The 22,961-nt window shown below is 39.2% G+C and overlaps 1 protein-coding gene across 1 annotated transcript; it reads right to left on the bottom strand.

The window, feature by feature from the left end:
* Positions 1–2,808: 2,808 nt before the first annotated feature.
* EXOSC7 (exosome component 7) lies at positions 2,809–22,594 on the bottom strand. Its single transcript, XM_009994100.1, has 8 exons — positions 22,530–22,594; positions 21,454–21,555; positions 20,713–20,807; positions 15,008–15,173; positions 11,253–11,323; positions 6,610–6,733; positions 5,975–6,130; positions 2,809–2,955 (listed from the first exon to the last, which is right to left on the bottom strand). Exons 1-8 carry the CDS (start codon positions 22,584–22,586, stop codon positions 2,851–2,853), a joined length of 876 nt encoding a protein of 291 aa, XP_009992402.1. The 5' UTR covers positions 22,587–22,594; the 3' UTR covers positions 2,809–2,850.
* Between the last annotated feature and the right edge of the window lie 367 nt (positions 22,595–22,961).

Genomic DNA, 22,961 nt, shown 5'->3' with positions numbered 1-22,961 from the left:
AATAGAAATGGGCAGCATAGCCCTTAGCATGCCTGAGAACCAGAGTCTCAAAGATTTCTTGGCAGAGATTGTATTAACTGGGAGAGCTTTAGGCCCTTTCACCCCTGTCAGAACTTTGTTTATCCATTTGGGATATGAGTTGGTAGCAGCAAAACTCCAGGGGCAGCTGAGACCAACCAGCAGCTATGTAATACTTTTTGGCCAGCACATTATTTGTATCTCAGCGGGTAGATGCAGCCCCAGTCTGAACTGGGGTCAGGCTCCACTCTGCTGCTTTTCAGTCCCAACAGATGGGAGATAGCAAGTGTGGAAGGAATAGAACCTCTTGAAGACCCCCAGTTCATTCTGTGGCTGCTCACACAGCTACAAAAGCTCTGGGGGGGGAGGATGTGCATGGCTGGGGGAAGCACTGCAGATAATTACACCGTGTTAATTTACAGCAATGCTCTCAGGAAGGGCTTGATACCAAGTGTTTGTGACTGGGGTATTTTTGTGTACACGGCTGCTTCACAGGCTTCATTGTGCTGGCAGCAGGCACAGATGCTCAGGTAGCAGAAGTTCACTTTTTAGGTTGTATTGGGTTTGCAGTTTTGGTAGGAGGGGAGGCTACAGGGTTGGCTTCTGGGAGGAGATGCTAGAAGCTTCCCCCATGTCTGATAGAGCCAATGCCAGCTGGATCCAAGACTGACCCCGCACTGGCTGAGCCCATCAATTATAGTTGTTTTTTGCCTAAATTGAGTCTGTGTTGCCTATGACAACAACTGGTGATCACTCCCTGTCTTTAATTACATTTTCTCTCCTCTCTTCAGTTTAGGAGGGGAGGGCTTTGGGGGGCACCTCAACTCCAGCCAGAGTCAACCCACCACACAGGTATCTTGATCACAGATAGGCTAAATATTTGCCATCCTTAGTGAGAAGTGTAAAGGGAATACAAGCATCACCTACACAGAGGTGCCAGTTAACACACTTGAAACACAGGAGTGAGGTTTCTTCACTCTCTACCCCAGCTCTCATAACAATAAATTTAAAATGAAAAGGATCTGGAGAAGAGATAAGAAGCATCTTAAATGATGCAACTTGTGAAACACTTGAAGATCCTTCATCTAGAAGGCTATGTAGAAATACACTATCATTACCATGATACAAAATTCACCCTGGAAGTAACTCTGGGCAGCCTCTTGGTATCTAACCACAAATCTGTAGTAAAACAGGCAACAGCTATTCAGAGAATGGCTGTGGTTTAAGACTTGTAATCCTCACTTAAATTAACCATTTTCTGAAACATTAAACAATACATGACCAAACAAAAATGTTCTGTGGTAAGTCTAAAGTACTGTAAATGGATTTTCTCCCTTCAGTTTTTCTTCTCTCTCACTCTCTTTTCTCTCTCTCTCTCTTCCTCTCTCTTTTCTCTTTCTCTCTCTCTCTCCCTTTCCTTTCTTCCTTCTTTCCACATTCTAACAAGTAGCTTTGTGTGGCAAGGAATGGATCACATCAACTGTAATGCTAATGTCAGGTTAGTCTTTGCTTCACTCTGCTGGAGTGTTTAAAGATAATAGATACGTTGTCACCTCTTGCCTGTATTACGAGGTAGCACTATCATAACATACCTAACCCACTACCTAAGGTACGGAAAAAAATGCCATCTCTTCCATGTAGACATCTGGGGCAAGTTTTGTGGGACAAATGTTTATATTTTTTTCAACCTCCCTGCTTGTTATAGTAGTGGCTACACATAGTGAAATACACAGTAGTATTGCAGCCACCTTGAATAATTATCTGAGTGAGCTCTAGTAAAAGGAAGAGATATGAGCACCTTAAGTACACCATATATTCATAATGTGATCATGATTAGTAGTTTGAACTGTAATATATTTTGCCCTATAGCTACAGTTCTCCTTCAGCAAAAAGCTTCCCCTTCTCCCCACCAAACATGTTCCAGAGCAGACAATATTCTTAATCTGATAAATCAACTTCTTGTCAATCAACTATTTCCTTCCTTGTCTCTTCCTATCCTGCTAAACAAATAGCCCTTACTCTTTGCTGGGCCAGCCAACTGGTTTAAGGAGGGAATCCACTGCTTTGAAGACCTGCTGATACAACTCTATTGGGTACCTTATCTGTCAACTTCTCTGTTTCCCTGTAAAGGATCTTTACTGCCAGCTGCTACGCTTTTCTAGCTGAATTATCAAACTCCTAGAAAATGAACTTTTTTTTCCTTTTTACCATAGCCATGCCCCTTCTCCTTAGCCACTGTGGCTAGGTTACTATTGGATTACTGGCAAAAGGGACAGGCTCTAGTAAGCAAATAAACCTTGCTTTAAAACATGAATTAGAAACTTTGGACCACATTGTATTTATAGTAAAATCTAACCACATTTTATTCAAAGAAAAGTAAGATCATCTGAAGGAAGCCTACAAAATGCTGTTCTCATCTGGCTGGTGAACAAGAAAAATAATTTAAGAGGCCCAAAATGTGGCTTGGGCCATACTGAGACTCCCCATGTGTGCTCTAGGACACAGCAGCTGGTCTGCAGAAGTGGAGCATATGCAAAGAGAATTAAGTGGAACCTACAGAATTCACTCTTGAAAACAGACTTAGATGCTTCCCAGGCAATTGAACCATTTGCTGCTGGTGCATTTCCTTGGTGCAGACAGTTACCCACATGGAAAGCACCTCAAATTCCCTTATTTGCATTTAACTGTAGCTTTCTTTAGGATTAGTAACATTTTTAAAGCCTCTTAGCCAGAAGGATAAAGGTACTGGAACAAAAAAATATCCTTTTTCTATTTAAAAACTGACAAGATTGCACAATCTATTAAACCCAGTTTTGAACGTTTAATAAAAACTCATCCCAGAAACCCAACTTTCTGCCGGGAGGTCCCCAAACTCTCTTCTTCATCCAAAATCTTCTGAAGGGCGATGTGCAGTAACTTGCCAACTCTTTTTCCCGTCTGCAATGCAAAGAAAGCAAAACAAATCTGAGATCCATGCTTACTAACAGGAAGGCGACACTTCATGGAACACTTCCTTTTGACAAGTGTTTTCTCTTCAGTGATTAATACACAACAGCTGGTATCCTAAAAATGTAATCTTAATTAAGAAAAATAACGTTGGTGGAAGTTTCATTTAAATTTTATTGAGTTTTGGAAAAACGAACACCTAAAGGCAGTGCTCCCATTCATCAGAGAAGCATTCCATGCTCATTAGCACCAGATCTGTGCACTGCTGGATCACTCAGGAATACAAATTAAATCAGGCACAAGCACACATTCAAATTAGCCAGCACACACAATATGCTATGCTGCCAGACGACAGGAGATAACTGACCAGCAAAGCAGCCTACTAACACAAAGTTCAGTGAATTCTTCTGCAAGTGCTCAGAACGAGGAGACTGAATTTAGACCAGCTCAACACCCTGTCACGTGGCCAGAGAAGCCAAAAAAGCACACTGGCTGCATCACCAGATCAGTCTACAGATGGATCCTTCATGATGATGTGCAATTTTGTACTGTCCAAGGGCCTTAAAGGAGTTAACAGAAGGTTTTCCTTACAGAAATAAACTCCACCAATGGAAAACCACCAGTCTCTACTCCTCCCACATGCACAATTGTACCCTGTAAGCTGTAGGACAGGAAAACACTGGGCAATGCTGAAATAAAGACCTTAAGGCGCCTGTTAGAGCTTTCTGGAGTTTCTCTAAATGACCTGAAATACTGAATCCATGCACAGATGAAGAGAGCCCACCTGTCCCTAAAGAGCCAAAGACAGATTATAATAAACTGAGTTTATTAGCTCCTGATTTATGCAACAAAGCTTATGCCTGACATACAGGTTATCACAAAGTGCTCTTTCCCCTGTTGACACTTTTCTCCACGAACCTCAAAATGAGGTACATTTCCAGCTGAAGAACCAGGAGACAGAATATGGCCCATAGTCCCAAAGGAAAATTGGAAAGAGCTTTGATGCCATCAATCCTAGACACTCTAGGTCATGCTAAGTAAAGGGGGGCACATATAAGAATTGTTACAGCTCTGCACTGGCTACACAATGTCAGCAGCAGCCTGGAGCTCTGAGGGGTGATATAGTTTGTGCACTCTTCTTCAGTGCAGGACAACATCACTCATACCAGGTAAAAGTGAACTGGAATAGTGCAGAGCTTTGGGTATTGACACAACACACAACATTGTTGCCCTCTTTTTCTTGCTTTCCTCTCTTATGGCTGGATCATCAACTCAGTAAAAAAAAAAGCCTAATGCTGGCAGCTTCCCAAAACTTTCCCATGAAGCTGCCTTCCTAAGAGATACATCCTAGGAACATCCGTTCTCTACCAGGCAGGGAAAATTGAACACTCTCTGACCTGCAGCCAAATCATTAGGGGATGGAGGTGTCAAGCAAGGGTTATGCAGCTCCTCCACTGGACATTCCCAGGCCTCTTTGTTTTTCTTGGTATCCTAATCAGGCTGTTGAGTTTGAGACAGGGCCAAACAGATAATCTCTGGCCTGCCAGACAACATCTTGGTTTATTCTGACCAGCTTTATCCCCCACTCCTTCAAATTGCTCACCACCCAGGAGGGAAGATGCTTTCCAAAGCAAGTGAAAGACAGCACAACTCTCTGGGTGATCAGCTTCAGCTTTTAACTCCTTGCACCAACAAGTAGGTGCAAATTCACTAAAGCTCTTGGAAGCACAGTAAGATGGTTTGAAGATTTCCCATGATTACCTTCCATATGCATCTCTGACTAGTGTTTAGACAAGCATTACACAATCCCAAGCACAGCCTTTGGGGGTAGGCTACACAATGGAACTGCAGAAGTTAGTTTTCTTTTTAGGGCTGAATAGAGAGTGAAAACAGTGATCAAAAGTGAGGCTCTGATCAAAGCCTTGTGCAGATAATTTGCATAGAGGCCAGCTTCTACCATGAGCCTGTATCTGACTTAAGCAGCCATCTCTTCGTGACGACAGCCCTAGAGCCAAAACCTCAAGTCTTCTACGACATTTATTTAGAACTGGACTCAAAATCCATCAAGGAAGACACACCAGATGTCCATAGGATGTAACCTCTTTAGGATCCCAGATAAGAAGGATAACTGACACTTTGGAATACAAATAAAAAGTCCACTCTGAATTGACATAATTAAAGAGTGAAGTAGCATATACACTCAGCATGTAACTTCCACTTGAGACCAACTGTTTTCAGATTTGGCTCCAATTTCTGCATTCCTCACTGCAGCCAGGCTGAAATTAGTTCTGGATCTCTAGGAAGCAGAGACAGTTTGAAGTATTTAATCTTCATTCTGACTCCAAGTTCAAAACCCATTTCAGTCTCATGCTCAAGGCCAAACCCAGGCATGAGAATTTCTACTAGAGGATAGATTTAAGAAGAGCCTGAAGAGAGGTTTAAAATTGAATTCTTATGTGGATATGAAAACATCCAGATACTAGTATTTTCATGCAGTAGGGGCAGATCAGAAACCCAACAAAGACACAAGGAAAAACAACAGTAAAATGAGAACAGTAAGCTTATTACAAAATAAATGAGTTTTGCTAGAAGAGAACACTATGCACTAGAAATTCAAATACCATCTCTACTTCTGTAGGGACTTTACCACGTTACAAGTTTTTGCTCTTTCAGGCTTTAAGGAAAACAGTGAGAGAACATGTTCCTTAAAAATACTCTCAAAGTTTATAAAATTAAACTTTAGAGTCTTACATCAATGAAGTACTTGACTGAAATAAATGTGAGTCCCACACGTTTCAGGCATCTAAAAATTTTAGATAACATCCACTCTTTCTGTTTCTGTTCAATACCACATAGATTCTGTTCCAAAGGAACTGCCTGTGACCTTCAGAGAGCCCCCTGTGCAGCTAAGAAAAGCACCAATACCTCTGCTCTTAGTCCTTACTGCAGCTTTCTATATACCCAAGTTCATCCAGTATCATCAAAGACAGTAACTGCTCAAAACTCTTACCTCCATCATTTCAAAAATACTCTCAGGATCCAGGCTGCCTTTCCCCACTTTCTTCATAGAAGTGAGGGTGCCTTTACTGGTCACAGAAATAAGCAGGCTGGCCAAACAGCAGGCTTCTTCCTGAAGGGTAGCATCCACCACATGCCTATATCCAATCTGCAAGTTAGTGACAAAGTGACATGCTCATTTGCAGTTCTCTAAGCTCTTTATTAAGAGATTAAACTGAGCAGTAACTCTTTCAGGTCCGTCCCCAGCAACAAATTCTCATGGTTTAACTCCAGGCAGATCATGCAACATCTGTGCCTCAAAACAATGACCATTCGTTTTAACACATTGAAGTATCTGCAGCTCTGGATGTTGAGCAAGGAGCAGATGAAAAATAATAAACAACCCATCTGCATGCAGGAAGATGTATTTTAAGAATGTATCATGTAGGAAACTTCAAGTCAGAGGTGGTGAAAAAACCCTTCTGCAGTAAAAAGGCTTAATTAGGAGACCAAAGATGAACAAATGTATACATAGTGGACACTGACCATTTCTGTAACGTAAGTTTTATCTCTAGGGAAAAAATAAACAGCTGGTGAAGTTAACAGAAACTGAAGTCTCTAAGAAAGCTGGAAATTTGTCAGGCTTACTTTGCTTAGTGTGACAATGCAGGGCACATTATCCACATTAAGTCGAATACAATCATAAGGGTCATCAGACAGCTCAATCTCTTTAGAGCCTTCTTCATCCTCCAGAACACGCACTTTGGGTATTCTGTGGGAACAAGGTGTGCAAAATCATTGTAAGAACAGGTAACAAATACTACTGTAATACAGTCTCAAGTGTACAAGTGCCCTTTCCTATAAACGAGGCTAAATGTTTAGAAAATCATTCCAGAAGGTTATCAAAGTGTTAACAACTCACTCACTGAGATCAGGTAGAAAACATTTTAAGTGGGAAGATATTTATAGAACCATGGAATCATCAAGGTTAGAAAAGACCTTCAACATCATCAAGTCCAACCATCCACCCTACAACCCCTAACCACTAAACAACATGTCTACCCCTTTTTTTAACATCTCCAGGGATGGTGCCTCAACCACTTTCCTGGGCAACCTGTTCCAGTGCCTCATCACTCTTTCTGTGAAAACATTTTTTCCAATATCCAGCCTGAACTGTCCCTGGCACAGCTTGACCCCATTTCCTCTTGTCCTAGTGCTCGTCACCATCCATTTAGGATAACATAATTATATTTACGTATTTCAAACTATTAGAATTTGAACTGTTATTTACACTAATATATGGAGAGAGATTCTTTTGGAATTTGTACAAATCAGTTCTGACACATTCTTTGTAAATCTGCATGGATGCACAGGAAATAAATTAGCTAGACTAAATCCATTCATACTGTGGTTCCCAACCTTGAAGCAACAGCAAAGTTGTCAGAATTACAGCAACTGCATTGCTTGGCAAAGTTGTGACATCAGCAAATACAAGTAATAAAGCTGTTCAGGAAAGAATAACACTAAGAAGACTAACACTAAGAATAACACTAAGAAGTAAAGGTAAAAGATAACATAAGTAAAATCTTTTATCAAGATGGGAAGACTGGCAAAATATTCTCATCCTTTAAAGAGCCAGAAGACTCTATTGTTCCAAGGACAGGTACACAAAAGCAACGACCAGAGATAAAAAGTGGCAGGCAGAAATCCAAGAAATGCTTTCTAGTCAATTGTGAGTGATGAGCTCTCAGAAATGAGCTAGACAGTCTCCTAATCAGTGATACACATGTTGTATTTATAATAGCCATTTAATGAGAGTTTTTCCAGCATGAATTAACGCAGTTTTCTTAGTATAATGAATAAAGTAATTTAAAACAATTTAGTAAAAGATGGTGTCTCTCAAGGCACCAAGGAGATCAGCATCTTACATACCCTCTTTTATCCAGGTGCCTACTAGGTTGGAGTACTGACTGACAGAATTGCTTCTACTGGCCAATAAAACCCACACACAGCTCAACCAACTACTCTCACTTTCACACATTTGCACTTGAAAACATAAAATATTTCAAGATGTCCCTACAAAGCTACCTTTGGTAACCATGTGGAATGTAAGCACAATATGCTTTTATATTAGTACTTTCACATTAGCACTGTCTTTTATATCTAGACTCTGGAGGTTACATTCTTTTATGCATTCTGTACCAAACTTCTTTTAGAAGGGGAAGACTGATTTAATGAACATTTCCCCCACCAATGCAAAGTGATTTTTGTTGTTCCTTAGAAGAGTAATTTAGTTATTTGTGGCTAAGAGTCCTAGAGGTGAGTACTTCATGGTTGCTAACCCTGCTTCAGTGAGAACAAATTCCCTACAAGAACACTGGCCTGAGCCAAGCTAAAACCAAAACTTTCAGTACGGAGAACAACTGCCATGTGTACTTTTTCATGAAATCAAACTCAAAATGCTTTGCAACTCACTGGAAATGCATCAAAGCCTATTTTCAAGTTAAAAATAGTCCATTAAAAATTGATAGAAAAAAGTCACAACATGACTACCCCTCAAGCTACACAGCACAATGGACAACACTGGACAACAGCCTAGACAAGAAGTATATATCAGAGTGGTGTTTAACAAGGAGGAGGATTTCAAGAAAATCTGTGAGATTACGTGATTTTTAACTCCATCCTAAAATAGGTATGAAACCAGAGCAATGTCTGGTCTGCAAGAAGTTGCCAGAATTAACACCTGAAAAATGCCTGCAAGGAGCTGTTTTGGCCAAGAACAGATGAGAGAGGTACAAATTAGAACTACTGCAGTGGCAAAAAGATAGTTGATCAAGCATCACAGTTGCAGAAAAAGGGGGTATATACACACAAAAACTAGACAAAGAGTGTAGCAAAAAGCATTTCCAAAAACTTGGAGATTTCCTTTTCTGCCTTGTGAAGATTTATCTCAAGAACTAGCTGTGCATGTTTACTTTGCAACTTTAAATTTTCTGTTTTGATTCCTGCAACTAATCAGGGCAGAAATCTGTACAGCAGGACTTAAGGCACATAACGAACAATGTTCTTTCCTGTGTACTGCAGACCCAGACTTCACAGCTGCAAAACCAGCTCTACGCTTGCAAGCAAGCATCAGTTCTGCCTCTACCCTGCTGCCCAGCAAAATGCCACCATACCTGCAAGGCTCTTGTGTTATAAACTTTGTAGCTTTCATAACTGCCTAATTTCTATTGTCTCAGTGTGCAAGCAGGCACATTCCACAGGATCAAGTTTACTCTTAAATCCTTACACAGTAGCCAAGTGTGCATTTTGCAGTATCTACCTCCATCATGGATGAACCCAGCCTTAAACACCTTGGAAACACAGTAAAGAAGAAAGTTTGGTATCTGCTATCTTTTGCACATGATCTCGATATAGTTCATAAAACACAATGAACAATACAAAATTCCAAGGCGTAAATGGTTCCCCCTAAAAAAGTCAGTCATATTGTCGTTGTTTCATGCCTGAAGGTGATGCAGTGAGTCAGGTCAAAAAGATTTAAATCCCATAATTCTTCAGCAAAAATTCCTTAAGTTATGATTTTGGATTTACTTAAAGCAAAAGAAAACTGTGTTCATAGCTATTAAAGAAGCGGTAAGAGATTTTAGGGATGAAGCTGAGGTGTTCAAAAGCCTAGCTGAATACCTAAAAATTGTAGCTTCAAAGAAAAAATAAAGCTGCTTGAGCTCCCTGTTCGTGATTCCAAGGCTGCAGTCAAGGCTGACAAAGATCTGAAAAGAGTTAAAACAAAATAAAGCTGGTTGTAAACAGATTATGAAAGGCAAGTAAGACTCAAAGAGGAACACGCATGTCAAGCAAAGTTCAGAACACTTAATCTTCCAACTGACATCTTGTCCTGCTTGGACAATAATATTTTATGGAGAGCTGGCAGCCATTGTAAACAACCTCGTGTCAATCCAAAGAAAACTTTGTAGGTACCACTGGAAAGGGAGAAGGAATATTAAATGAGGACAAGTTTTCAATTTTGAGTTTCACCTCTTGACTTTATGAGCTCATATGAGATCAGATGTACTAGCATTCCCTGCTTAAATCAATAGACAAGTTTTTTGCAGGTCAAAAATCAACAGGGTCTGTATTATGTCACACTGTACCACATTTTTATTTCGTATCAGACTTCCAGAAGACTATGGATATTTGCTCACAGATTAAGTATTACATCAAAGATACAGTTTTCAGATGAATAAAAATACAGCAGAATCATGGAAACAATTACACTTTCCATGTTGCCCATACTCCCAAAGCAACAGATTTATTTAATTACTTTTTATATTATCTTTTCTCTTTATTCAGAACTAGGATTCTAGCTGAAATAAGAAAAAAGACCTAGTTATCTTGCAAATAAAGTACATGCCTTGGATATGGTTAAAATAACTTGCAATGGAGAAGCTGTTTTATCCATATGAGTCTTCCATCCTGGCAGCTCACATGCAGAGATCAAGGCATTTCTTTTTAGTGTACTGTCAACTCTTTTATGAACCATTATGTTTGTGACAAGACTACTTATTGCTACAAAACCAATCTACTGTTAAAGTTACTATTGAGACTTGATGAACATGGGGAATTTCTCAGCAATATATACAAATTGTAGTCTCAGGTGGAATAGAAAAAATATTCTTGAATGTTACCTTTAAAGCACACACAGAGCACTTGCATCATCCATTCTACTAGATTTTGTTCTTGGATTTTTTGGAATTAAAATGCACAGGGCAAAGTCCTTTAAAAGATGAATCATGTCCCTGTGCTCACAATCTCTCACCACCATTTTTGCCTCTTAGTTTTAAACAGAATTCTGGTCTAACAGTTAATAAGGAAGAAGTGGGAAAACAGGGCTAGCTACACATCTGAAGTCACCCTGATAGAGAGCTTCTTATTCAGGAGCATTACATATCACTAAATACTTCTTATTTCAAAAGCACAAGGCATCAACACAAAGGCAAACTACTTGCAACAAAACAATACAGTCAAGATAATGTTTTCTGAACCTGGCTACAGAAAATAAATTATATAATAAGCCTAGCTGTGCATATAATGCAATTTGAGACTTATTAGAAATTGAGTTAAAGTTCATGCTACTTGCATGCAAATGGACTGCCCTGTATCTGAATGCAAGTTGCCTTGGGTTTTCCTAACTTAAATAACTAAGTACTAAAAATGCATATAGCTCACAGAGAGCACATCTCTTCCAATTCCAATGCCACTTCCACTCACACAAAATGAGATCTGTGCTTTACCTTGTATTAAAGAGAGCTGCCTTCACTGCAATAGAGATTGCATCAAAGAGGTTCCCACCACATTCCAATAACTGAGGAGGAAAAAAAGAATCCTTTGAGAAAAAAAAAATAAATCAGGCTAGTGCCTCTAAATCATTATTTTACTTAAATCTACATGAAAAAGGCACAAAATTAAGAACCAGGACAGGTTTTTTTAAAAATATAACAAAATTGTCTTTAAAGCCTATCTATGAAAATAAATAATAGATATGGAATTAAGATTTCAGCTGAGTGTATTAGACATGCAAGATAAAAGAGTTACTGCACTTCCTAATAAAGTTAATGATAAAATATAATAGTAGAAGCTGAACTGAAATCACTGCTGTTCTTACTCTTCTCTTGCTAAGGTCCTGAACCAGACTATGACCAAAATACTTGTTATAAACTCTCCACATTCATTCTTTAATATTAAATTGAGCCAAACTATTTTCTATACTTCATTTCAAACTAGAGTCTTTTTTAAATATCAGCTGGACAAACTCAATTGGTAGAATTGTTTTCAAAGAAGCAATGCAAGTTGCCACCCAAGACATGGTATGAAAAGGTAGTTATAGAAGGCACAATAATGAAGGCACATTGTTATTTATTCTCTATTCTTACAGAAAAAAGGAGTCATCAGCAGGTTTGTCTCGTAGCTGAAAAAGATCTAAGGAAATCCTAATGTCAAAGTCTACTTGTCGATAACACTATTATTCGAATTAAAAGTGTGTGGAAGGAGTCTAGCTTAGTTTCTTTTCACGAACATCAGAAAAGAGCACTGCATACTAGATAAAAAGGCAGGGCTCCTATAATTTCTAATACCTTCTATAGGCTGACAGGCAACTCAAAGCTCCACTCTCAGCTGCCAGTACTAATCTGTGAACACATACCCTCAGAAAGCATTGGAAACTACTTTGGCAAGAATATAGAGATGCTTCTCTGTTACATCAATCTATGCTGTGTGATGAGAGGAAAGCAAGTTTTGAAACACTGATTGCATTGATTGTTCTTCAAAATCTATTTAAGAACGAGATAAACTCCCGCACTGGGAGCAAACAATAAATCAGATATTCTAGAAAGACAGCTTATTTTTATGAAGACAGACTGAATTGTGTTTAAAAAAATTGCAAAAAGTTGGGTTAGAAAACTTAATACAAAGACCATCAAATTGTTTCTTTAAAAACAGCTGCTGGATACAGAGAGGTTAACTTGCCACTTTCAGTTATTATTGGATTTTACCAGGTAACACAATAAGCCCCATAAAATCTTTATTATTAAAACACAATGGGATATGCAAGCACTGTTGCTAGGCTTTTGTTCAGGCTGCTTTTCTAAAGCCTGATCAGTATTACAGTGGCACCTACAGGCTAGGAACACAGCCTGTATCAAGGACAGTACAATCCCTTCAAAAGAAATGAACATTCTTCTCAGCTTAAGCACCTTGTACTGAGATCCTCTCCTTTGGAGTGTTGCGTATCTCACATTTTGTTTACACCTACACATATCTTTTTTTGGTTGCATATCTCAACTTTTGTTTATACACAGGAGCTGACTACAGAGGGATGCTTCAATTGAAGTGCACACAGCTAAATGACACAGCAATGGAGTATCTCCAGGTTCACAACATTCTTTCTGAGTTTTTGTCTTTTGGACTGAGACACTTGAAAATGCTTACCTTCCCACCTGAAAACAAAGTACCAGTAGCTTCATGACATATTTAAGGCTTATTTTCTCTCCAACTTAACTATGCAACACAATCACAGAATTATAGAATAGTTAAGGTCGGAAGGGACCTTAAAGGTCATCAGGTTCCAACCTCCCTGCTATGAGCAGGGACAAACTTATGTAAACATAAACACGAATGTAAACAATTCCCAGGAAAAACACCACCCAAAGGAATCTCGATAAGCAGTTTCTATATTTAGAATCTGCCTTCCTCAAACAATCAATAAAATTACTTGCATATAGTGCCTTATACTAGCACATCTCATACTTCCACCATGTACTATTAAAATAGAGCTCTATAGAAATGATTCAGTAAGCATCACACACCTACATCAAGCATAAATTATCACATGTGATATACAGGTCTTCTAGTTAGAAGAGAAACTAGCACAAATACCTCAAAATTGTGAAAATACAGAGGTCTGGAGTGGAAAAAAAAAAAGTGGGGTGAGGGTGTGGAAGAGAATAAAGAGACTAACAGTATCTTGTTCAAATTATACCAGCAGCTCTTCAATGGCTCACATACAAAACCTCTGCAGAACATGACATTAAATAGACTCGTCAAGTTTAGAGTCCTAGTTACGAACCTACAACAATTTTTTTATCGGCACTGTAAACAAAGCTGAATGTATAATCCATCACATAGCATAGATCTTGAAATTTATAATTCTGATACAACTAGCAGCATAAAAGTACCGGGTTTTTTTTCTCTTGCTGTGGACAATCAGCAGATTTGTCCAGGAAGAATGGCCAGTTATACCTCATACAAAGCTACACAGAACTACTTCTGCAGCAGTCAGCTTTATGAGAGTCTTTGTTTATGCAGTGTTTATGCAACATTAAGCAGTACGTTGCTTAAATAAGCACAGCATTTAATATTCTGTACCTCTGCTTGTAATTACCCAGTAACTAAAGGTCCCAGTGTGATTTCTCAGAACCAACACTTCATTCACTATTAAACTATGCCAAGCTCCAATAAGCTGGTGACTAGGACTGTTAAAGTACTCAGTTACTTTTATACATTTCATCATTCTGTATGCAGACTAAGTCATGGAATATATATTGTATCTACCATAATCAGGCTAATACTATAGCTTTTTAAACACTTAATGGACTAATTTTCATATTTATTTAGGTCTTAGTCCAAATGTTCCTGTTTTGTTTAACAAAATCCTGTATTTAATTTTTTTTGCAATACAGCTTAACATTTTGCAACTCACTTCACAGACACGAACGGATTCCTGGAAGATCCTTCAAATTTGACAGACAGAAACCCAACTCTGCACCAGTAAGAATTGGAAATAATGCTCAGGAGAGTCTGACTTGCAGACTTCTATTAAATTCCCATGACAGAGTGCTTTAAATACAGCATAGTTTGGAAACTGAGCTGCTGCACGGATAAGATTTACATGCATAAAATTCAGTTTCCATTTTTTAAATGGGAACAAATATTCAGTTTTAAATTCTACATTTGACACCTGCATACAGCTTTCATCAAAACCTGCCAAGGACAAACATCACTTTTGCCAGAAAACTTTATTTTTATTTTTTTGTATTTTTTTTACTAATTCTTTACTGAATTACTACAATAATGGTGTAAAGAGCTAGACAGGATGGTTATCTAAGGGCTAACACACACCATGCTAACTTATATTCATCAGAATGATACATCTGCAGTTATATGTAACTTGCAGAAACATTTAACCTTCTTTAGAGGCAATTTCCTTGTCAGTACAAAGTCACTGGTTTTTATCTGAGACACGATTTGGAGTATTCAGTGTTTTATTAGCTCTGCAGTGGAGCAGCAGCATCAAGAAGAGCAGAAAAAGACACAGCTGGAAGTAGTGATTAACTATGATTAGGCAGATTCAAAAGAAGATGGCCATCCATACTGTGAAGCACTATATCACATTATGAAAAGCTTTTTTTATAAGAAAATGCACACAGTTATGCTAAGTCAGTCCATGCCTTGAAAACCCTCCTTGAATCTTAGTTTTCATTTCCTTACTTACCAATACATCAACATAGAGAACCCAGCAGTGCTCCCTGGGATTAATACAAAGTGATTTCAAGTCTACGCTGCTCTCGCTGCTAAATACTCTGTAGAGTGTATTTGCTATCTCTGTGCCAAGCTCTTCTCCTCCACGGCCTTCAAACTCAGGAGTAGCATTTGCAGAACTAGTTAAAGAAAAAAAAACAACAACACAACTTTCACTTGAAACAGCCAGTAAGCAAAACACATTTATTAAATATAAAGCATAAGAAACATCTAAGGATTTGTTTGTGTAAGAATAAGCTTCCTGTCCCTGAAGAAATTATTTCCATTTTGCATATTAAGATGTCTTAATGCAGATAGTATACCTACATTTTGCTACCAATTCTGATACTAATTGAATTCCACTAGTATCTTCAGTTTCCAAGTTACTTTAAAATTGGTGAATCCTCTCAGGGATTATTTCTTAAGCACTCCCATCTTCTGTCACCTCAACCTTTTCAAAATTTAAAAAGTGAGAGAAATCTGTACTAAGTTCAGAACAGCTAACAAGACAGACTATTAAGAGTTCAATGTTAAATTACTAAGACAAGAAAGTGGCTGAGAAAACAAGTAGAATATACTTTCTTTTTAAAGTGACATGACTGCCCTCTACTGAGTATGGGGCCTGCTATCCAGCCCCTTACAGACAACAGCTCATTATTTTCAGCAACTGCAGCTTATGGAGAGCAGCAACTAAAGAATGTTTTTTCCAGAAGGGATCTGACAAAAGAGTCTGGTCTTTACTTCCCTGATTCCAACATAATTAAGTTTGTTTAAAAGCAGCCATGCAAGAAAGTGCTGGGACCTTCTACACAGCCAAAAATTCTGTACACAGAACAAAATTTGAACAATAAAAGAAGACAACAAAAAAAAAAGGGGACAACAAACAAAAAAAATATTAAACAAGCCACACTTCCAATTCACAATGACATAGAGCAGCAATGTCCAAAGATGTATATACAGCAAAATAGCAAATATTCTAGTTTATAGAGAAGGCAAGAGCATTCTCAAGCAGTGGATCCCTGACACTTACTGCAGATCTTGTTTTTAAATAAACTGGTCAGACCTCCCCAAAATTAATTTCTCCTTACAGAATACAGGAACGGAGGTGGTTCCACAGAAGTAGTTTGATATGTTCAAAATCTATAATAGCAAAGCCTTGTATTCTCCTGACTGGGCATATATTTTGCATTTATATGATAGAAACTCTCAGCTCTTCCAAAAAGAACACCACAGGAATGCAAATATACAGCAGAAAACAAAGTCTTGGAATATAATCCCTTCACCTTAAAAAACCCCAGCAACTGAGGATCCACGTTATTTTGGTATGACTTAAACCACCAAGTGAGCTACATCAAGACTGCAGAGGCTGCAAGGGAAGTCCTTACCTCACAGTAATTCTTACTTGTTCTTTTGCAGAACTGATGAAAACCCAAGAGCGCCAGGGAGAGCTACTGAATTTTACAGAAGTTATTTACTGCTTCTATAACCAGACAGCATTATGCATCCTTAAAAAAATTAATTACTGCCAGCCAAACCCTGACCTATTCTTCTGAACTGCATCTGCCACTCCAGTAAGAGCTCCAAGTGTGACATATTATTTGCAGTTGTGTTGATATTAGACACCAATTTTATAAGACAGGACCGTATCTAAGTAGAACTCACATCTGGACATATGCTGAGTTGGGCCTTTAGGTTGTATTAAGCAAGCACTCCCAGGAAAAGCAGCTTTCACTGACCAAAACAATTATCTTTAAACCATTCTCTTTAAAGTAAGGATATGCAAGCTTTGTGACTCCTATGCTAAATTGAAAAGAATTACACAAACCTCTGTCTATATGTCATTATTACTTCTAAACATTAAGTTTTATCAAACGTAGATTTTCATTACAAATGGCTGCTGTCTTTGACAGGGGATGAGAAGAATGTAAGACTCAATTGGAATATTATTGCAAATTTCACTGCATCTTAATTCTACTATTATTTTACACTTCAACTCCTTGCAATCAATGTGAAATAAAAAAAGTAATGCTAGTAGGGTAAGATTATAATAATTATATGGTAAATACTGCCACCCAATGCTCACAGACTATTGCAGTAATTTACACTGGGTAAAATTTGAAAAAGGGTTTTCTAACACAATAACAAAGGAAAAATGCCAAAATGCTTGTTTTATGAAGCACAGAAGGAACTTAGTAGTGGTCAAGTAGAGCAAGGAATTTCTACTCCTGAACAGAATGTAATTTTAAAGACTCTGAAGACCAATTCAGCATCACATTGTGTAACAATCAAGACTGCTAAATGAGCTTCTACTACAGATCTCTACTTTCAAAACCAGTCAAAACCTTTTTATCAGGGTAGTTAAGTACTTCTCATCTGTTGCTCAGGCCATTAATATACTGTAATCTATAATATAAGTAATGATAACAGAGATAAAACAGTGAATTAAACATAACCTTACAGCTATTTTCCAGGTACATAAGGGCTTCATTACACAGAGGGTATTCTTCACTTAAAAATTATATTTATTTAAGCAACCAATGCCAGATTTCTATTCTTGCACTAAAAGAAGCATAAAATTCATAATCAGCAGTACATTAAACCACCTCACTAATACTCTACCTCTCCAGAAAGCAACCAGAAAGTATCACATTTATGACATATCTGAACTACCAAGGCAGTCCCAAATCAGACCTGAATTCAGGCCCAAATGCTGTTGAACTGTGTTAATATTATTATGGTGATATTCAGGCTTATGACTTTACAAAGAATTTGGCTAACCAGGGTCTGGATCTAGTCTAGTCAAACTAGTAACTCTGGATGTTACAATTCAGGTCTTTGTCTAGTCAGGAACAGCAACCACACGGCCCATCCAAAAGGAACATGCACTCAAGAGCCTTTGAAACTGTTTTTACTCAAGCATCAGAGGGTGTTTCTCTCTGAAAACTGAGCTAAATCCACTACAGACCATCTTTAATAGAGAAAGTACCATCAAAAATGTAAAAACATTTAATTCTTTCAAAATTCACTAGTTTGCCTCTGGACTCTGCAAAGAACAGTTGCTGTAGGAGAGAGAAGGAGAAGGAAGGTCCCTCTCCTGCAGCCACCATTCAAGCAATTTCTTCAGTGACTGTACTAAAATTTACTTGAAGTTAACATTTTCCCCACAAACCACAAAGGAACAGCACTTGAGGATCACCTAAGAGGATGCTGATGTGGCTGTTCTGCAATACTATCTTCTATGATTTGGAGGACCTTGTTTCATCTATAATATTTAACATCCTACCTGAGAGAGAATCCCATGCAGGCACCAGTGAAATAGGCCCACTCTTCCAGTTGGAAGAAAAGCATCTCTGGCCTTCAAAGTGAGGAAACAGATGGCCAAATTTGGACAAATATATTCCTTGCTTCTCTAATTCCACAAACAAAACCTCATGCATTTAAGGAATTCAGATGTCTGCTTTTTTTCTGTTTGTTATTTCTTACACTTCGAAAATGATAAATCTTTGATTCAGTCAAAAGCCAAACAACCCTAACACGTGAGTATTAGGACAAAACTCAAACATAAGAAAAGCAGACAAAGCAGTCTTTCAACAACAATGGCCAGAATGAGTGTCTTCTCCAGTGCTAACAAGGCAGTAAGGACATCACACAGGGCATGGATTTGTTCTATGATAATGAATTTCTAGTTACAATAAATCAGTGCCCCCAAAGCAGTCTCTTCCAGAGAGTAGCACAAAAGGCTGCCTCAAAACTGGAGAAAATGTGATTCTCAGATTTTAGGTTAAGGACTCAGAACAGAATGCAGAAAAAATGAGTTTTGGGACAGATCATTGCATATATGATCCAACACGTAATTCTATTCAGCAGTTCTAGAAACCATGAAAGCTTCAGGAAGAAAGGATTTTAAGAGAGCAAACACTGCAGTCTAAGTTTTTACTATTTGTTTCAACACTATAAAAGCCAAGTAGAGCACACAGGAACTTCACCAGGACATGCAGCATATCAAACTACATTCAGTTACTACCACCCAGTGGCAGTCTGGAAAAGCATCAGAGCACTAACAGCATCTCATTTCCTTGGGTACAGAGCAAGCTGTTCCCACTTCACATTTTGTCTTTTGGATCTTTCTGGGAGGCTAGAGGTCACCTTTCCCTGGCAACACAAGCATGTGAGAAGTGAGTCCTCTCTCTAAAATCAGGCTTTTGTGCTCTGCTGCCAGGATTAACTATTTGTAGAACTGGCAAGACCCATCTTGCACAATATTCCTGCACATCTCCCTGTCATCATCTTGCAAAGTAGATTAGCAGCTAGAAAAGACACATGAATCTAACGAGTTGAAGTGTTTCTAACATTTATTTACAATGAAATAAGTGTCACAGAATTGCAACATCTCCACAGAACGCTTGTTTCCCTAAGAAAATATCCCTGCTGACACTGAACTGACTTCATATAGAAGCCACTAGAATAAAGTGGGTACTATTCCAAATATTTCATTAATGAGTTTTAGAAAGCAGTCCAGCTCAGATCTTCTCTAACAGCAGGGCCACAGTTGAAATCACCTTTCTCTCTTAAATTCTTTGAGCAGTCATTGCAGAAAAACCATTCATTCATAGGTGACTCCTTCCCTCTACAAACCACACTTTTCCACAGTTAAAAAGTACATCATGATATGCAAAGGAAAGATTAGATAAGGCTGCATAACGTGGCAGAGATACAAATGTTAAGGCAGACTTGGCCACTTAGGTCTACACTTACTCAGCAGCTCTCACACCGTGGCTTTATTAATAGTGTATCAATTTAACGTCAAAGTAGCAACATTTTTTGTTTTTAATAAAAAAATGCAGAACAGCCAACTTGACAACGCCAAGGCTTTTGTGAGAGGTTCCCAAAACATATTATTTCATAAAGAAAATGTGCAAGACATGGATACTGTAGTTTCAGACAGCAGACAGTCTGGAATAACGCTGAAATGTGACTATGGTATCTCAGAGCAATCTGAACACAAGAGCTCTCAGTTTTCTTCTACCTTCCTTCATAATTCAACCACTATAAAGACTGCAAGGACAAACAACAGTCCATTTGTAGCACAAAGCCAGCAATATGATTAAAAACAAATACCCTTGTAGCTAATGAAATACCAATTAATAGATAGAGTATGTAAATTTTCTTATCAACTTATCTGAAGTTTACAGCAAGGATTTTATTTTTTAAACACATTTCAAATTATTTCCACTGCTTTCAAAGACAGAGTAAGCAAAATCCTTTAAGTAGAGTTGAAGTAAAATCTGTAACAGTCAGTTCTTTTCTTCTGGAATACTTTGTTTTCCAGAGACATTTTTTCTATTCTATCACTGTAAAAAAGATAACTGACAGTGTAGTCATGAAGCCACGTTACATGCACAGGTAACTGAACTGTTACCTTTCCAGCAGCAATCATACTATGCAATTTGGGATTATTTTTTTAACCTCATTTCATTCTTTAACTCCTAAAGTTTTGCTTATTTTAGGTCTGTAGAACAAGCAGAAAGTTTCTGGACATTTACCATTATTGAGAGTAGAGTAACTTGTTTCTATTACTCAAATGTGGAATAAATGTATAAACTTCAGAAGAATGGTAAGATCTGATTGCCCTTGTATTCCAAGTATTAGATCTATTTCCTCCTCTTCTAGAATACTAACCAGTCAACAAAGAATTCAAGGTAACCTTCATCTGGCTTCTCCAACTTTGGTGTCCCCATTTCAGCTTTTACACCCACCAAGATATCAGTGTGTCCCTGTTAAAACAAGAACACATCAAACAAATAGAATTATATTCACAAAAATACTGTTTAATAGAATTATATTCACAAAAATACTGTTTAATTTAAATGTCTATGGGAAGCTGCTACTTCTACTTTTCTGTTATCTGCACCCATCACTATCACAGTGAACTTAAAATCATCTCAGCAATTTTTAAAGAAGGAAAGGCTTTAGAAAAAAAAAAATTAAGGTTTCTTCAAATAATTACCACACATATTAGCTTTCTCTAGGTTAAAAAAAAACAAAACACTCTTCATATCCAGCACTTTTCCTATCATTTTCGTTCTGGAATCTGCAGAACCTTAATAATACTGCACAGTGTATTTACCTTTTCCACAGTCAAAAAATGCTGGAAGTAGTTTTGCTTCACTGTAAAGGTACAGAAATATTTTTTCCAATGATTAGGCACAACAATAATTTCGTTTTTTCAAGATTAAATGCCTAAGCCAGCCTGAATGAATTACACATCCTGTCATTGTTTCCTTAACCCATAGTTTCAGTTAGTGCTATATATACTCAAACTTTATTACACACACCGACTGATCTACAAGTCACCTTGGTTAGTCTGAAAACACTTAACATAAACCAGCAAGGTACACGATCCCCAAGAGATGTACCAACCAGCTTTACTCTTGCAGATCCACTTGTGTTTGATACAACATCTGTTTCTACTTCTGCACATCTGTAGTCTTCACAGCCACGACCATCTACACGAAGGTCCTCCTAAGAACAACAGTCAAGATACCATGCTTAAGGGAATCAGTAATGAAAAGCAAAAGAACAACCTGTGACTTTAAAGTTTCTTCTCCTACCCCAAACACAGCTGTAAAAGTAGAGTAGCAAGAGCTCCTGGTTTTATCACTAACTTTCCCTGAAGAGTGCTGCAGAACCAACTGTACTTTTCCATCCTATTTATCTAAAGCTTGCACCAAGCTCTCTGCAGACAGACTTAATCCCCTTCCACCCTGTTTCAACAGAAAGCCTCAGACTGCAAAAGCATAAAGGTCTTGGCTCTGAAAGTTATTTTAACTAACACAACATGGGTCTTTTTCAGTATACTCAAGTTCTGTACTTTTATATGTGCAATTAGGGCCAAGCAGACAAAAATATACGACCAGCTTTCTAAATGCTTTCATCTGGTTTGCTTTTTTTTAAAAACAAGTATAATGCCTCCTCAGACACCACACAGCTTATCGCCAATGAAGCAGCCTTCTTTGCAGCAAGAGACAGTTCCTATTCTATGCAGAAAGCACAGTCCTTTCCCTCGGGGATTTCTCCCAACACATCACTCGCTCTCCCTCCATCTTGCACCCACTGTTCCTTAGCTAAGACTCTAAGCAACGGCAAAGAAACTGAGGAAGAAGAACACGAGAAGACGGACACAAGAACCGAAAAGACAAACCGACGTCCTGTCCCTCAGCCCGCGTGTTCTGTCCTGACGCCCCGTTCCCAGGGTGCTGGGACGCCACTTCAGATTCCCCCCGGACACCAGGGAGCGGGAAGCCCCGCCTCACACCTCACACCATCTCACACCTCACAGCTCACAGCTCACATCTCACCGCTGCTCCCGCTCCCTGGCACGGCCGGGGCGGCTCGACCCGACTCCCCGCTCCCGGGGCGGAGGCTGCTGCCGCCCCCACGCCCTCCCGGGCTAACGGCACCTCCCGCAGCGCCCCCCGCGCCGCCGCCGCCGCTACCTGGACGCCGTGTACGATGTAGAGCTTCTCCGCCTCGCTCAGCACCACGGCCGCCATCCCTCCCGCCGCCGGACGGCGCCGCCTCCCCCGCTTCCGCTTCCGCGCTTCCGCTTCCGCCTGCCGCGCTTCCGCTGCCGCCTGGAGAGTGAGAGGCTCTGTCCTTCGGGCCAGGGCTGGCCTGGCGGGCTGCGCGTCCCCGGGCAGCTGGAACAGGGCGGGTGCATTCCCGGGATGCAGCGCCTGGGTTACCTGCATCCAGCAGGAGCCCTGTTTTTGCGTGCCGGAATTGTTGCGTGGGAATCCCTTGCTGCTTCCTAACAGGCAGAGCAGGCAGTGCAGCCAGGCTGAGCTGGGAGCTGAGCTGGGAGCTGAGCTGGGAGCTGAGCTGGGAGCTGAGCTGGGAGCTGAGCTGGGTGCTGAGCTGGGCGCTGA

Source organism: Chaetura pelagica, unplaced genomic scaffold (assembly GCF_000747805.2).
Source record: "Chaetura pelagica isolate M959 unplaced genomic scaffold, ChaPel_1.0 scaffold642, whole genome shotgun sequence".
Lineage (NCBI taxonomy): Eukaryota > Metazoa > Chordata > Aves > Apodiformes > Apodidae > Chaetura > Chaetura pelagica.
Note: the sequence above shows the minus strand (reverse complement) of the source record. Positions and strands in the feature narration are given on the sequence as shown.

Coding starts and splice junctions, on each gene's coding strand:
- EXOSC7 (XM_009994100.1), bottom strand. CDS start 22,586: ATGGCGGCCGTGGTGCTGAGCGAGGCGGAGAAGCTCTACATCGTACAC. Junction 11,324..15,007: donor TTCTCTATGTTGATGTATTG/GTAAGTAAGGAA, acceptor TTTCCTCCTCAG/TTATTGGAATGTGGTGGGAA. Junction 6,734..11,252: donor GCAGCTCTCTTTAATACAAG/GTAAAGCACAGA, acceptor TTGTTCCCACAG/AATACCCAAAGTGCGTGTTC.